Raw genomic sequence first — 15,386 nt, 5'->3', positions numbered from 1 at the left:
AAAAATAAGGATTGATCAGGAAAAAAAAAAAAAGTGTCTGGATACCCTCACAGAGATTGATAACCTCATGCGCGACAAGCAGTGCTCTGCAAACCCACCTCACATGACATTCCAAACCAGGTGCTTTGTCAAGCAGATGAGACTAAAGTGGTACACAGGGGAGCAGACTACTGCTGTAAGCAAGCATGCAAAACTGTATTCACTCTGTGGACCATGGTGGGAGAGGATCTTACAGATGTTTATTATGTAAACAGCAGCTGAACAGGCATTGGTGATAAGGAGGGCTGCATCTCACTGTTGAAGAGGACGCTTAGGTGGGTGCAGGAGTGACAGATATGCATGATAGTATCCACCAGATTAATTTCCTTTACCTTCAAAATACTTCCCCCCAAGTTAAAGGAAATTCAGCCAGTGGATATTCCTCTCGCCAGAAGCTGGAGGACTTTAGCTCCTTCTAAACTCTAAATGATACCCTAAGTAATTATTTTTTCCAGTCAGGCATGCATGTAATGTAACAGGCTTGTCTGCAATTTCACTACAGTGCTAACCACAAACTTGGAATTCTTTCAGAAGAGTCTGCTTCCAAGGAAATCCTCGAAGGAAGGTTAGAAAGATATTTTTTCGATCTCCGCTTTAAAACGTGTTGTCAAGTAGCAATAGCAAAGCTTGTTGTGATGGGCTCATGTGTTATTGTTTCCAAGAAGTAGTATGAATACGCAAGAATGAGCAACAAGATTGTGGCTTCTTCCCACAGAACATAAAATATTTAATGTTCAACATTTTTTTTCTGCATATCACTTGAAAAGTGAAACCTTTGCTTTCTGGTCCTGAATAATGAGCAGCACTGTAACCTGGCCCTGAATTTATTGCTGCACCCGGTCACAGAGCTATTTTGTGCACAGACAGTATCCATATTTTGTATAGTAATTTATAGGCAATTTAACATCTGAATGTCAAAGAACACTTCACTCTAAAAATGCAACATATACATTTCTAGTTTGAAGTGAAGAATGTATTAACAACAGAATTACCTTCCTTTTCACATGTTTCAATCATATTCAGCCAACATTCAAACAGGTCAAGCATTTGATGGATTACCTGGTTTAAGTATGGCATTCTCCGACACCTTAAAACGGGTGAGTTTCTGCTTGGGTGGCACCCCGGCCTCTCTAAACTGCTCTAGGACAGCCTCACTCTTCTACAAACCAAAAGAGAATATGAAACATTCACTTCAGATTACATGTCACAATACTGGCAGCGCTAAAAGGAACTTTAACATTTCATGCAAATTCATATAAAATAATATATACCGTTTAACACTACCTTATCAGATAATCTAAAGATAAAGCATCTGGGCAGGAGCAGGGGTGGCGTTGTCAAGAACATATGAGGGAATGGCAGCTAAGTAGATTAGATTTTGGTCAGCAAATCAAGTAACAAACAAATAAATGGACCTTCCTGAGACAAAATATAGCCTTAGAACCCGCCGTAGCGGGCTCTACCGGCTATTAAAGGCCCGCTCCCGAGTTAAATGCCCGAGCCGAAGGCGAGGGCATTTAACAAGGGAAAGGGCCTTTAATAGCCGGTAGAGCCCGCTACGGCGGGTTCTAAGGCTATTAGAACATTCTGCCACTCAGGGCAGAATGTTCTCTTAAAAAAAACAAATTGCTCACGGAGCCCGAGGGGATTAGAATCCCCTCGGGCTCCGTGAGGCTTTGTTTACAGCTCTTGCTGTGAACAAAGCTAACATTGGAATGTTGGCGCTGCGGGCTTTTACCGGCCAGTAAAAGCCCGCAGCACTCCATTGTTTTCAATGGAGCTGCCAACTTCCAATGTTCTAATATAAGTTGGAAACCATATAGGTTTATTAAAAATGTTTAGTTCATTACAGAAGTCAAAATATGGTTATTTTTATAATAAGTCAAAAATCATATTAAATAATGTATACTGAATTATCATAAGGGTCAAATAAATGGCAGAAATCAGTAATGCAGCATAAGGTCCGATTTAGGTTCTCCTTCAATAGAATTGCAAATGTAAGTGCAGAGCATGCAATAAATCAACGCGAGTCTGCTCTCTAACAATCAGGAAAGAAACACTGGCTGATCTGCAAAAGGAGTCCTCTTTTATAGGAAAACACTCAGTCAAACAATCACAATCGACACGAGGTGAGCAAAATATTATACATATTACATAGGCTCAGCAAATCTTAATACGGAATAAAATGCAACAATACTGAATACCATCCCCTACATGAATAACAATAAGTCCCCTTTTTCGGTTGGGCGCGCAAGCGCCGTTACCTGTTGTGATCTATCTGTGGGCTATTGACCACGCCCACCACATGCCCATCACTTTCACTCGTTCATGGGCTTGCCTTTAAAAATCCTTTATCATCATTGGTAAAAGCTTTACGTTTGTCCCTCCTTAGGACCATTTTGTTACTGCCTTAGACACCGGCCATGTTACACGTTTGCCAATACGTTTGACTGCGAGCAAACTTTTTTCCTTTTGTGTCTCCCCTTCACGCTCAAGGCGGCCGTGGCGCTTTGCATCGGCTTGTTTATGTCAACTATTTTACTTTTCATTTTCGATTTATGTGGCAAGAAAAGTCCAGTTAGGAATTTCCAACGCTAATAGCTCTAATTCGAGCAAACGAGATATCCACTGCATTCCAAATACTTGTTCCATATCATCAGATGTGACGCGACAAATCTAGATACACATACTACAATGATATACTTATGAAATGAAAAGGACCACCGAGGTTAGGTGGGAAAAATGGAAGAAACAGCAACATTCAAGAGGAAAGCTTCCTCTAGAGCTTACAAAGAACATTTTAATTCAAAAAGAGCAAGAAGCGTTATAAGACATATTACATTCAATAATGTTTCAATACACATTTTGAGGGGTGTGGAGTCAGTGAGAGATTAAAACATGGGCATGTTTTACAAGATGAAGTCTGGGCCTAGTTTGGCCAAGCTTAATTTTTTTTTTTTTTTAAATAAAAAATAAACGAGTTTGGGCAAGTGGAAGAAATTGGCTTTGTTTGCAAATCATTCATTTAGCTAAATAGTATATTTATTAATTGGAAATCTAGTCTAACAATATGACTTGGTTGCATAAGGCACGAGGGGGGGGGGGGGGGTGCAGGGGGTGGCACCCCTCCTACCTTACCTTGGCCTGTACTTTAACCAGAAAATTATTCCCACCATCTTATAGTTCAGAGGTCCATCTTAGTAGAGTGGCAGACGAAGCAGAGGCATGCTGAATACTAACATTTTAAACCGAGGGTAATTTCACTAATTTAAGCTTGGATTGTGCACAATAAACACTCAGAATTTAAATTACAAATTATGTTACATTTCCTCATAAAAGAAGCATCATTTCAAATAAGCCACTGAAATATGACTAGCAACACTGCATGCAAGTTATTTTAAACATCTTAATATTTAGGAATAATTTTCTTTTACTTCTGAATAAAACTTAACAAAAAGATGCACATCAATAATTTTATTTTTATTTTTTACAAAACGTATACAGCGTTTACTTCCCCCATGTGGGACAATCAAGTGCTTGTCTATATGGGCAGCATTGGACAATTTGGCAGGTGTGATGTGTGCAGGGAGTGGTCTTTCTTTTTGATCGTGTGTGGGAAGTGTCTCCATATCAAGCTTGAGGACCACTGAGGTGTGCTTATGTTACAAGACACAGTTTTTAGCAGTGTGATAGGTGAGAGGAAGACATGCAAATTAGGTTTCAGTAAACTAGCAGTAGAGAGCAGCTCTTCCGGGCCTTTTACAGCATGGTTTATGATCACAGTTCACTTAGCTGGTTACTGCACTAGGTTGTCCATACAGAGATATTTTGTTTAACATATATGGGCTGGAGCAGGAATATATCGGAAACAGAAATGGTTGTTAGGTCTGCTGGAATGGACTTTATTAACATCGCTCGCACCACTGGAATGAACTTTGTTATCATCATCCTATATCCGATTGTTGCTGCAAGATGTCAAGAAGCATCATAAGTAGGCTTCCTGTTGGGACTTGCAGTGCTGGACGAAATTAAAATCCTCTGTTGGCCATCAGCATGTGGAAAATCTCTTCAAGTATTCCATGGCTATTCAGTTGGTGATGGTAGTGTACTGCTGTGGACTACTGCAGTACTGGGTGATGGGCATGGCCCACTGCAGTTCTGTCTTACATGAGTCTAACAGAGTCAAGCAGAAGAGTGGAATTATTATGCAAACTATTTGAAACACCAATTGACACCCTGACTACCGAGTGTTGTGTTGGCCAGGCGGGATATTTACGAATTGAAATTATATACTACCCATGGTAGACATGGGTCAGCTCTTCATAACCTGGCTGGACATAGGAAGTAGTGTGTGTAGGAAGCTGGCTCTGTATATACCATATAAAAATGAGTTATAGTGTGCACAGAGTCCAGGTGTTCCCCAAGAGGCTTGACAGAGGCAATAATAGATAGTACTAATGCTCTATTTGTGGTAGTGTGGTCGAGCAGTTAGGCTTATCACAGGGTAGTGTTAAGCATTTGTTGTACACACACAAAGACAATAAGAGAAACACATACTCAATGACAACTTCAGACCAATACGATTTTTATATAGAAAAATGTTCTTTCTCAATTCATTTATAGATCCACAAGATTCAATTAGCAGGTAAGTACATTAAATGAAAGGTACTTTGCATAGTTATCATCAGGACTTTGAATGGAATCAACAATGTACACTGTTTTTCTTACAATGGCAAAAAGCTATTTTAAAAGTGGACACTGCAATTTTCAACAGTTCCTGGGTGAAAAAAGTACAATACAGTTTTGGAGGTGAGTTATCGACTTATAGGTTCAGTCTCCAGGCATAGGTAGCCCACCGTTGGGCGTTCAAAATAACCCCAAACACCCAGCACCAGCAACACAGGGCCGGTTAGGTGCAGAGGTCAAACAGGAGCCAAAATAACGTGGGCTCCTATGGAGACAGGGGGTACTCCGGCTCCGGTCTGCTTGCAGGTAAGTACCCGCGTTGCCAGAGGGCAGACGTGGGGGGTTCAGAGGAGAACTGGGGGGCGGGTGTAGAAAGTAGGCACCAAACACGCACACTCAGCGGCAAGGGGCGGACAGGAGCAGGGTGCAAACAGGGCGTTGGGTCCATAATGGAACTCTATGGGGGGGGGGACACCACAGGAGTCACATAAGTGCTGCAGGCAAGGCACAGAAGGGCTTCTAGGGCAAGCCACTGACTGGATAGGGCCTTCTGCTTGTCACTGCTGTACCGGTGGTCCATTTCTCTTGAGGCTGGTGGCTGCGGGTGCAGTGCTCGGGGCCAGCGGGGCCCTCGGGATTCCCTCTGCAGGTGTTATCGTGGAGGGGTGGAGAGGTCAGCCCAGTGTGGACAATCGGTTGGAATCCCCTGGGATCCTCTCTAGCTAGCGGGGCCACCTGGACACAGGCCACGGGTGTAGGGTGCAGAGTCGTTTTGGACTCATGTTTCTGGAGTGAGGTGGGAGTCCTTTGGAAGTAGTTTCCTCTTCTTCTTGTTGGACAGGTCCGCTGTCCACGGGAGTTTCTTGGTCCTCTGTGATGCAGACAGTCCCCTGGAGGCTTGTAAGGGGTTGCTGGTCCTGTAGAACGAGTCGCTTTTCTTTTGAACGGTTCTTGAAGCAGGAGACGGGCCAGTAGGGCTAGGGCCAAGTCAGTTGTTATCTCCTCCTCTTCTCTGCAGGGTTTTTAGCTCAGCAGTCCTTCTGTTCTTGAGGTCATCAGGAAATCTCACTAGCCTGGTTCAGGTGTAGTATAGGCTCTCATTATTCTAATGAGACTACTGGATTTCAAGTGGTAGAATCGCCTGTGGTGTGGGAGACTGAGTAAACCCACTAAAGGTGACACCTGTCGTTCCAATCTGGGTTCTGCTCCGGCTAACTAGCAGTGCCCCATCTCTACCCAAGGGCAGGAATGATTGGGCAGCCGAGCAAATGACATAACTGGTTCCTCAGGGAAGCCATGGTCACTCAGGTCTCATCCGTTTCTCTCAGTTACATTAGTCTCACATTCACAATGACCGAGGCAGTATATTTTTCAATAATGCTTTGTATAAAGCGACTGCATCTTAGATAGCAACGCGTGGACTGCAATAACCAGGACGATACAGCATATAATAGAGCACAGCATGTTAAGCTCTCGTTCTGCCTTTCAGGTTCCCCTGGGAAGAAATCATCCCCCCATCCCTGAGCAAAGGCCTGAAGTCTGCATTAGCATCTGTAAGAAAGCATTCAGCAATCAGCATACAGTCGTGGTTCACTGGCCAGAATCTCCCTCTAATGTGTAAGGGACATGAAAGTGGTTTTATAATAAAACAGCTGTTGTTCGGAGAAAATGTCCCTAAGTAAGAATGTGTGATTTTTCTACGAATGTCGGAGACTAAACCTATACCACGTTCACCGGCAACTTATGTTGCTGCAGCCTTGGAAGAAGCACAGAGCGAGCAAGAATGTCTTGTTTGAGAACAGAGTGCTGGCCTGGGCAAAAACAGTAAGATACAGAGAAAATAAAACAAGACCGTAAAAGTGGCTACTGTAACAATAATAAAGCAAAGCCGAATAAAATATATCTAGGTTAAAGTGCACCACGGCAGGCCTAGTATGTTAAAATAACGTGCATGAAGCTATAACTAAAATGGCTACACAACACAGGGAGCCCTTAAATTCTAAATTAAGGGGTGAATTAGGGTCAGGGGCAGTAGCCAATGGCTACTGTCCCGGAGGATGGCTACACCATCCTTGTGCCCACTCCCTTTGGGGAGGGGGGCACATTCTTATCTCTATTGGTTCTAATCCTCTAAAACAAGATGGAGGATTTCTCAAGGAGGGGGTCACTTCAGCTCTGGACACCTTAGGGGTGGTCCTGGCTGAGGGGGTGACTCCTCCTTGTTTTTCCTAATTATCCCTCTGGACTTGCCGCCAAAAGTGGAGGCTTGTCCAGAGGGCGGGCATCTCCACTAGCTGGAGTGCCCTGGGGCACTGTAACATGAGGCCTGAGCCTTTAAGGCTCACCACCAGGTGTTACAGTTCCTGCAGGGAGAGGTGTGAAACACCTCCACCTGGGACAGGCTTTGTTTCGGACCACAGAGTGCACAAAGGCACACACCACCTGTGGCCAGAAACTCGTCTGAAAGTGACAGGCTGGCACAGACCAGTCAGTCTTACACCAGCAGTTGGGCTAACATACAGGGGGAATCTCTAAGATGCCCTGTGTGTGCATTTAAAAAAAAATCCCACACTGGCATCAGTGTGGGTTTATTGTGCTGAGAAGTTTGATAACAAACTTCCCAGTATTCAGTGAAGCCATTATGGTGCTGTGGAGTTCGTAATGACAAACTCCAAGACCATATACTTAATATGGCTACACTGCATTTACAATGTCTAAGAATGGACTTAGACACTATAGGGGCATATTGCTCATGCCGCTATGCCCTCACCTGTGGTATAGTACACCCTGCCTTAGGGCTGTAAGGCCTGCTAGAGGGGTGACTTCTCTATGACACAGGTAGTGGTTTGTGGGCATGGCACCCTGAGAGGAGTGCCATGTAAGCTTAGCCTTTTTCTTCCCACACACACAAAAGCTGCAAGGCAGTATGCATGTGCTGAGTGAGGGGTCCCCAGGGTGGCATAATGCTGCAGCCCTTAGAGACCTTCCCTGGCCACAGGTCCCTTGGTACCATGGGTACCTTTTCCAAGGGTCTTAACTGTGTGCCATGGCTGTGCTAATTGTAGGAACCAAGGTACAGTTTTAGGGAAAGAACACTGATGCTGGGGCCTGGTTAGCAGGGTCCCAGCACAATTTCAAAGTTGGCATCAACACTAGTCAAAATGTGGGGGGGGGGTAACCATGCCAACAGTGGCATTTCCCTATAGTGTGCTATTTGGGCTGTTATAAATCTGTGGTCTGTAGACTGTACTTGAAGGTGTGATTACTATTCTAGGTTCTATTCCAGGGCTGTGGGATGATGTAGTTAGCTTGGAAGTAGCTATGTTTTCAACTCTCAAGTTTATATTCTCCTGAACACATTGCATCTTGGTTTGTAGCGTGTTCCAGAGTTTGGCGGCTTTTACCAAGAAAGGAATGCCTCCCATAAATTCTTTATAGTAAGGGGGTGTGATGATTTGTGGTGCAAGCCTGGAGTGCAGTGCAGTGTTTAATTTAGTTTGCATTGTAACTTGAAGGCATTGTGGTCCTTTTCATTGGGCTGCAGAGGGCCTTGAACACTGCTCATCTAGTTATGAGGAGCCAGTGGAGTGATTGCAGGGCTGGAGTCGTGTCAGTCAGGTGAAGGTGGAGTTTTGAGGCAGGAGAAAACCTTTACAAAACACCAGAACCCACATCTGCATTTGCATTTTATTTTTGACTAGAAGAGTTTCTCAATGTTTTTTCCCCAGACATGATAAACCCTTCAGATCGTTTATTCAAGATGTTCCTGTGGTTCCCCAGTAACCAATGTGTGATGATGGCAGAGTGCAGATTATTCTTTCTATTATAAATTTCAGACAACAAGCAATAAGTAAACCGTATCTGTGAAAAACAGCGTCCCTGACTGATAAACCTATGTGCAGGTCAAACAATGAGACTGTGTGGGGACCTCAGAAATTTAATTTCAGAGCAGCACATGTAAGCACCAGGGGAGAGGGAAATAATATTTAATTCACAGGACTACAATACATTAATGATCTGCTTTCAAAGATAACAGACCAGTGTTCTTGCAAGCATATATAAGAAAATAATTCTCCAAAGATGTAGTTTAGCTGTCTAGATAGATAGTGCGCACCAATACTGAAGCAGCAAATGGACAGGGTCGGATCCATTTCAGATTTTCATGATTTCTACATGAAATGAGATCAAATCAATGTAAATGGAAACATCTACAAAGTGGATATCCTGAACACCTGATCTTACTCTCATGGGCTAACACTGGGTACCCCCGAGAAAGCCAACCTGTACATTTTGGATTGTACAGTCCCAAGCTTTGACATCCGAGCATAGTATTGCTTGAAACTGTTAATGCTTCGTACATTCTTCTAAATGGCGAACTTGAACTGAGTATTTTAAGTCTGCACGTAAACAGGGTGTTGTTCTGTACCACGCAGATCACCAATATTCCACATCCTCCTAAAGATGCGGGGTCGGGGAGGGTCTGTGTGACCAGTGATATAAAAGGGTCCACTTCAAAGACAAAGGGGGAGTTTTTCCTGCCTCAATGGCGCCCTCAAGGACGAGGCAAGAAAGGACCTAAAGGGAAATGGACTGTAAGGCAGAGAACCTCATCTTATAATGCTTATACTTTCAAAGCGGTCTAGAGATGAGGCAATTTAGCTAGTGATGAATGTCTCCGCTAAAAAAATAAAAAGAGTTAATAAGACAACAAGTCAGATAAAAATAGCAGAAGCCAAAGGAGTATGACATTTTATGTTAGCTTTTGCAAATAACTAGTCACTGGTGGTGATGTTTAAATCATAGAAGGAATCAAGATTTACATCAGTGACATGAACTGTTAAGCGGCATAATAACTTAGACTTATATTTCATGGCTTAGCGTTAGGAGTTGGAAGTCTTCCTGGGTTCCAGTTTATAATGCATGAACATAAAAAAATATTTTTTAGCTGGACAAAACAATTAGTTATTTCACTTAATATTTGTTTATTTTCAGACCATTATCTACGTTGTTTTAAGGAAACCCCAGAAAGGAACGATACTGCAACTATGGCAATGGCAAATTGAGGAGTCTTAGATCCACAGATGCAATCAACAGCAGTCGGGTGAGATTTTTCTCTCTCAAGTGGAAGTTCCTGGAAAGCAATTTATAAGCCTGACAGGAGTTTCACACTTGGGTAATCCAATCTATCAGTCGGTTGCTTAAAAGGAAAATAAAACTGTTTTTTATATTACCCTCCAAACCTGGAAAACTTTATTGCAGCACTTTATAGAAGTAAATAGAGTACTAACGTCTTAGGTTTATTTACTAGCTCAAAAATATTGCTCACAAGCCACATATGCTGGCTGTGACCACAAGTTAGGGGGACATATACATTCAGTCTACCATTTTAAACTTATTCAAAAGCCACTGGTTGAAAGAAGTGTTTACAAAACAGAACATGAGCCCCTTTACTCCAAGTGGGATTTTGAAAAAAACTAAAATCAAAACATGTAAGGATTGCATTCCAATACACACACAAATCTGAAACGAAAATAATGACATGAAGTGTACTGTTAGATGTTTTGATGTGAATTTAGAGGAATGCATAGGGTAAAGTTTTCACAGTTTCAAGATTCATGTGGAAAGTTAAGGTTAAAAGATATACCATTAAACATGAAGAAATCTTTCTGGGAGTTTTCTTTTAAGCGAATATCCCTGAAAGAAAAGAACTGGTGCTGAATGACAGACTTGTAGCAATCCCAGCTATTTTTCACAATGAATAGACTACAACTTTTGGAGAGTGAAAACGCAGGGACAATTGATTGAACTCTGTAAGCAGGGTCAAGACAGGCGTGAAAACAGCACAGGGAGTTCACATTGTAGAGGGAATACAGGTTTTGGAGCCAGCACAGTAGTCAGAGATGACAAGATGAGAAGTCCCCCTGGAAAACAGCAAAATAAACATTCTTCTTAAAAAAAGTATTTAAAAAAGAAAGAAAAATAGAAGCAATCAGACAAGACAATCAAGATTTCGAATTATGGTCTGCTATGCTCAATGATGATATTGGAGAACGAGTGCAGAAGCCAGCAGAGATGTGGTATTGGGGCTGAATGATTTGTAACGTGGTTAACTATTGATGAAACCTATAATTATTGATATGGTCTGTCTTTTCTTTTTTCCCCTTGCCACCTTTATCATTTTTTAAGCTTGACTATATGAATAAAAATAAAAAAAATAAAAAACTCTATTTGACCACATCTATCAAGGTTGCGACTCCACTTGTCCATTACATTTCCTACACCCTCTCATTGTTAGAATGCATAAAAATTTGAGCCCTGATTAATTCATCCTGACGGACACCAAATCTACAAGAAATCGTCAACTTTCTCAACGAGATACGGAATTGCTTCATATGATAAAATGTGGATTGGTCAGTAGCTATACAAACTGTAGGTGTATAATGTTATGTGTATTTGTATAGCACACTATCACATGTGAGGATATCTTGCGCTTTGCAGGGGTATGTGTTTAGCCATGCCTAAGAAGGGATTCATTGAAAAGCCAGGTGTTCAACTTCGTGCAGAATTCAAGAAGAGTGGAGTAGGCTTTGATGTGAAATAGAAGGCCGTTTCACATTTTAGGAGCTTTTTATGAGAAGGCCAATCCGCTGGCTCTGTGTACGAGGGGAATGCGCAGAGAGTAGGAGTCCTGCAGAAAGGTGCCTGGCCGGTTGGTGGAAAGTGATTTGACATGGGTAGGATGGTCCTAAGTTGTGTAGTGCCTTGAAAGGGTTTGTGAGAAGTCTGAACTGGGCGCATTTGTGTGTTGGGAGCCTTGAGGTGTGGTGTGATGAGAATTGTGTGGGAGTTTGAGGAGGAGTCTGGCTGCCAAGTTCTGGGTGGTTTGTGGTCTTCTGGTGAGTTGGTAGGCGATGCCAGAGTAGAGGGTGTTCTGTAGTTCAATGTTCTGGTGATGAGACAGTGAGAAACGTTTTTTCTGGTGTTGCATGGAGCCATACATGTTGGGCATAAAAAAGTTGGTATGGTAACAGCAACTGAATCGAGTAATGGGGGTGGGGAAATGTTAAAGAAAGGTAAAAAGACCTAAATTAACAAAGAAGAAGAGGAAAAACAGCCTTCTGGCTAGTAATGAAATAAAGGGTTGCCAGTCTTGCAGTAAGGACTCACTGCAAATATGCAAGGACTGGAACCAATACAGATTACATACAATGTATTGATGAAGGAGTTAGAAATACGGTGACTGGAGAAGTGAAGAAGCGCTTGCCAAAGCTTTCAAGGCCATTACGTTGTCTGTTGAACAAGCAAGGAATAATACAAAGATGGGAACTTTGGAAATGAAAAAAAGGGATACAAAGAAAAAGGATCATACACCTTTGCATCACTGGAGCGCACTGCTTACTTCCATTCTACAGGGGCATACCAAGTCTTCACTGGCCCAAGGCCACAGCTTAATTGTAAATATACACTTGCAGTAAAGCGTGTAGAAATCAGACAGCTCATGGCCTTTATGGTCTGACGTGTCTCCTTATTGTCCTGCCATCTCCAAATGTGTTCCGCCTCAAACTCCTGTACAACAGCATACACAGCCTTGGACAAATGTCCATCGCAGGACAACACTTGTCGCCACTTGTCAAGAATCAAAACAGGTATTTTTAGCTCCTTATTGTTACAACCCAGCACACGACCTCTAAATACATTCCTTAGTATAACTGCCACATTCAATTCAGATTCAACCTCTGACAATCCACCCACCCACCTACCCCCCGAGGCAACAAAGCTTAGCGAATAGTTGAAGATGACATACGACTATTCTAAAACAAGACAGAAGACCACATTGGCTTACTTCTTAAAGAAGATTAGGCACAAATTATCTTGTAAATGGATGTACACATCTATAATCCATAAGATCTAGCATACTGGGAGAAAAGAACACGTTTTTCACAGCTGACCACTGTTAGAAATGGGGTCTTTGGTTGGCAGTCAGGTTACCCTCTGTCCAAGCAAAGACCCTCACTCTAGTCAGGGTAAGTCACACACAATCCAAATTATCCTGTGCCCACCCTCTGGTGGCTTGGCACTGAGCAGTCAGGCTTAACTTAGAATGCAATGTGTAAAGTATTTGTGCAATAAATCATACAATAACACAACATAGCACCACAAAAATACACCACACAGTGTTTAGAAAAATGTATTATACTTATCTGGATATTTGCAGGTCAAAACGATAAAAGATGAAATAAGAAAATGTAGAGATATCACTGGAAGGTGAAATAAAGTGTCTTAAGTCTTTTAAAAACAAACAAAGTCTCTTTCAAGCACAAAGTACCTGTTTTGAGTGAAAAATCTCTGCAAAGGGCAGCAGAGGAGGAGATGCGTGGAAAATGGTGTGTGCATCGGTTTCACCCTTTGACACACGTCTTGCCTCGTTATTTTCCACGCGGGGAAGACGTTGCGTCAATTTCCGGCGCGCGGACGGGTCTCCTCTTTGGGTCGCGGGGTTTTCAGACGCCCCGGGGTCTGAACGTGGAATCCTGGGCTTGTTGACCAGCTGTGCGTGGTTCCGCTGGGTGATGCGGGGGAATTTCTCCCTCACGGCAGGCGCTGCGTCGATATCCCCTCTGGAAGTCAGACGGCGTTGTCCAGCTGGGCCGTGCGGCCAAGTTCCAGTCGCACCAGGTCGATCTTTTCCTCGAGAAGTCGAGCGGCGGCGTTCCGGTTCGGCGAGCGGAATTTTTCACCGCGGTACAAGATGTGCGTCGAATTTTTCGCCGCACCAGGAGTCCAGTTGCAAGAGAGAAGTCTTTTTGATCCTGAGACTTCAGGGAACAGGAGGCAAGCTCTATCCAAGCCCTTGGAGAGCACTTCTGCAGCAAAGCAAGAGAGCAGCAACACAGCAGGGCAACAACAAGGCAGCAGTCTTCTGTAGAAAGCAGTCAGGTGAGTCTTTTAGGCAGCCAGGCAGTTCTTCTTGTCAGGGTGCAGGTTCTGGTTCAGGTTTCTTCTCCAGCAAGAGTCTGAGGTGGTAGGGCAGAGGCCCTGTTTTATACCCAAATGTGCCTTTGAAGAGGGGGAGACTCCAAAGAGAGTCTTAGAAGTGCACCAGGTCCCTTTTCAGTTCAATCCTGTCTGCCAGGGTCCCAGTAGGGGGTGTGGCAGTCCTTTGTGCGAGAGCAGGCCCTTCACCCTCCCAGCCCAGGAAGACCCATTCAAAATGCAGATGTATGCAAGTGAGGCAGAGTACCCTGTGTTTGGGGTGTGTCTGAGTGAATGCACAAGGAGCTGTCAACTAAGCCCAGCCAGAAGTGGATTGTAAGGCACAGAAAGATTTAAGTGCAGAGAAATGCTCACTTTCTAAAAGTGGCATTTCTAAAATAGTAATATTAAATCCAACTTCACCAGTCAGCAGGATTTTGTATTACCATTCTGGCCATACTAAATATGACCTTCCTACTCCTTTCAGATCAGCAGCTACCACTTCAACAATGTAGGAGGGCAGCCCCAATGTTAGCCTATGAAGGGAGCAGGCCTCACTGTAGTGTAAAAACGAATTTAGGAGTTTTGCACTACCAGGACATGTAAACTACACAGGTACATACATGTCCTGCCTTTTACCCACACAGCACCCTGCTCTAGGGGTTACCTAGGGCACACATTAAAGGTGACATATGTAGAGAAAGGGGAGTTTTAGGCGTGGCAAGTACTTTTAAATGCAAAGTCGAGGTGACAGTGAAACAGCACACACACAGGCCTTGCAATGGCAGGCCTGAGACAAGGTAAAGGGGCTACTAAAGTGGGTGGCACAACCAGTGCTGAAGGGCCCACTAGTAGCATTTACTCTACAGGCACATATAGTGCACTCTACTAGGGACTTATAAGTAAATCAAATAGTCCAATTTGGTGTGATCCAAGGTTATCATGTTTAGGATCAAATCTTTTTATTATTGTTTTATAGAGAAACCAAAACATACAAAACATCACAGGGCCGAAATGATATACATCAGCACAATGACACATCATAGTTTCATACAAAGGATCCTCTCTTAAATCCCAAAACCATGCTGATATGGACCTCCGAGGGGCCCCCTCCTTCCTAAGTCGTATGCCTATGTCAATAATCAATAGACCCAAATAATTCAGCCCGCCATTAAGAACCACACAAACATAAATAAAACAACAAAAAACATTACAACAGTACCTCCCAAAGAGACCGTGTCGTCCATCTGTCCCTCCCCTACTTGACCCCATAATATCAATCGCCCTTCCCCTCCGGCACCCCCTCTCACGCCCCATCTTGTAATTCAGATCAACCACAAAACTCTCAGATGGGTCGGGCACGTTAACTCAGTAAATTCTACAGAAAGAAGCCAAATAAAAGGCTTCCACAGTGCACCCAAGTCTTCTGACCGCTGCTGGGTGGCCAACGTTAGTTTCTCCATTGCGAGGATAAACCAGAGCTTCTGGAGCCATGAGACACGAGTCTGAACCCTATCTGTTTCCCAGAGCGCTAGAATCAATTGTAGCGCTGCATTGAACGCAGTGCTATCTGCCTCCCCTTTAGAGATCGTAACGGAAAAGTAAGGGGATTAGGCAGCCCCAATAGGATATACGATGGGAACCTCAGAAGCGTGACCTGAAATGCCACATCTATCTCATCTATAATA

At 43.3% G+C, this 15,386-nt stretch overlaps 1 protein-coding gene across 1 annotated transcript in view; it reads right to left on the bottom strand.

Annotated features, from left to right (window-relative positions):
- Nucleotides 1-15,386, bottom strand: part of MRPL3 (mitochondrial ribosomal protein L3) — a 229,158-nt gene that overhangs the window by 167,329 nt on the left and 46,443 nt on the right. The window contains exon 5 of the mRNA XM_069211920.1: nucleotides 1,099-1,198. Coding sequence (XP_069068021.1) covers nucleotides 1,099-1,198 — 100 coding nt within the window. The remainder of the gene's footprint in view (nucleotides 1-1,098; nucleotides 1,199-15,386) is intronic.

This window comes from Pleurodeles waltl, chromosome 10 (assembly GCF_031143425.1).
Source record: "Pleurodeles waltl isolate 20211129_DDA chromosome 10, aPleWal1.hap1.20221129, whole genome shotgun sequence".
Lineage (NCBI taxonomy): Eukaryota > Metazoa > Chordata > Amphibia > Caudata > Salamandridae > Pleurodeles > Pleurodeles waltl.
Note: the sequence above shows the minus strand (reverse complement) of the source record. Positions and strands in the feature narration are given on the sequence as shown.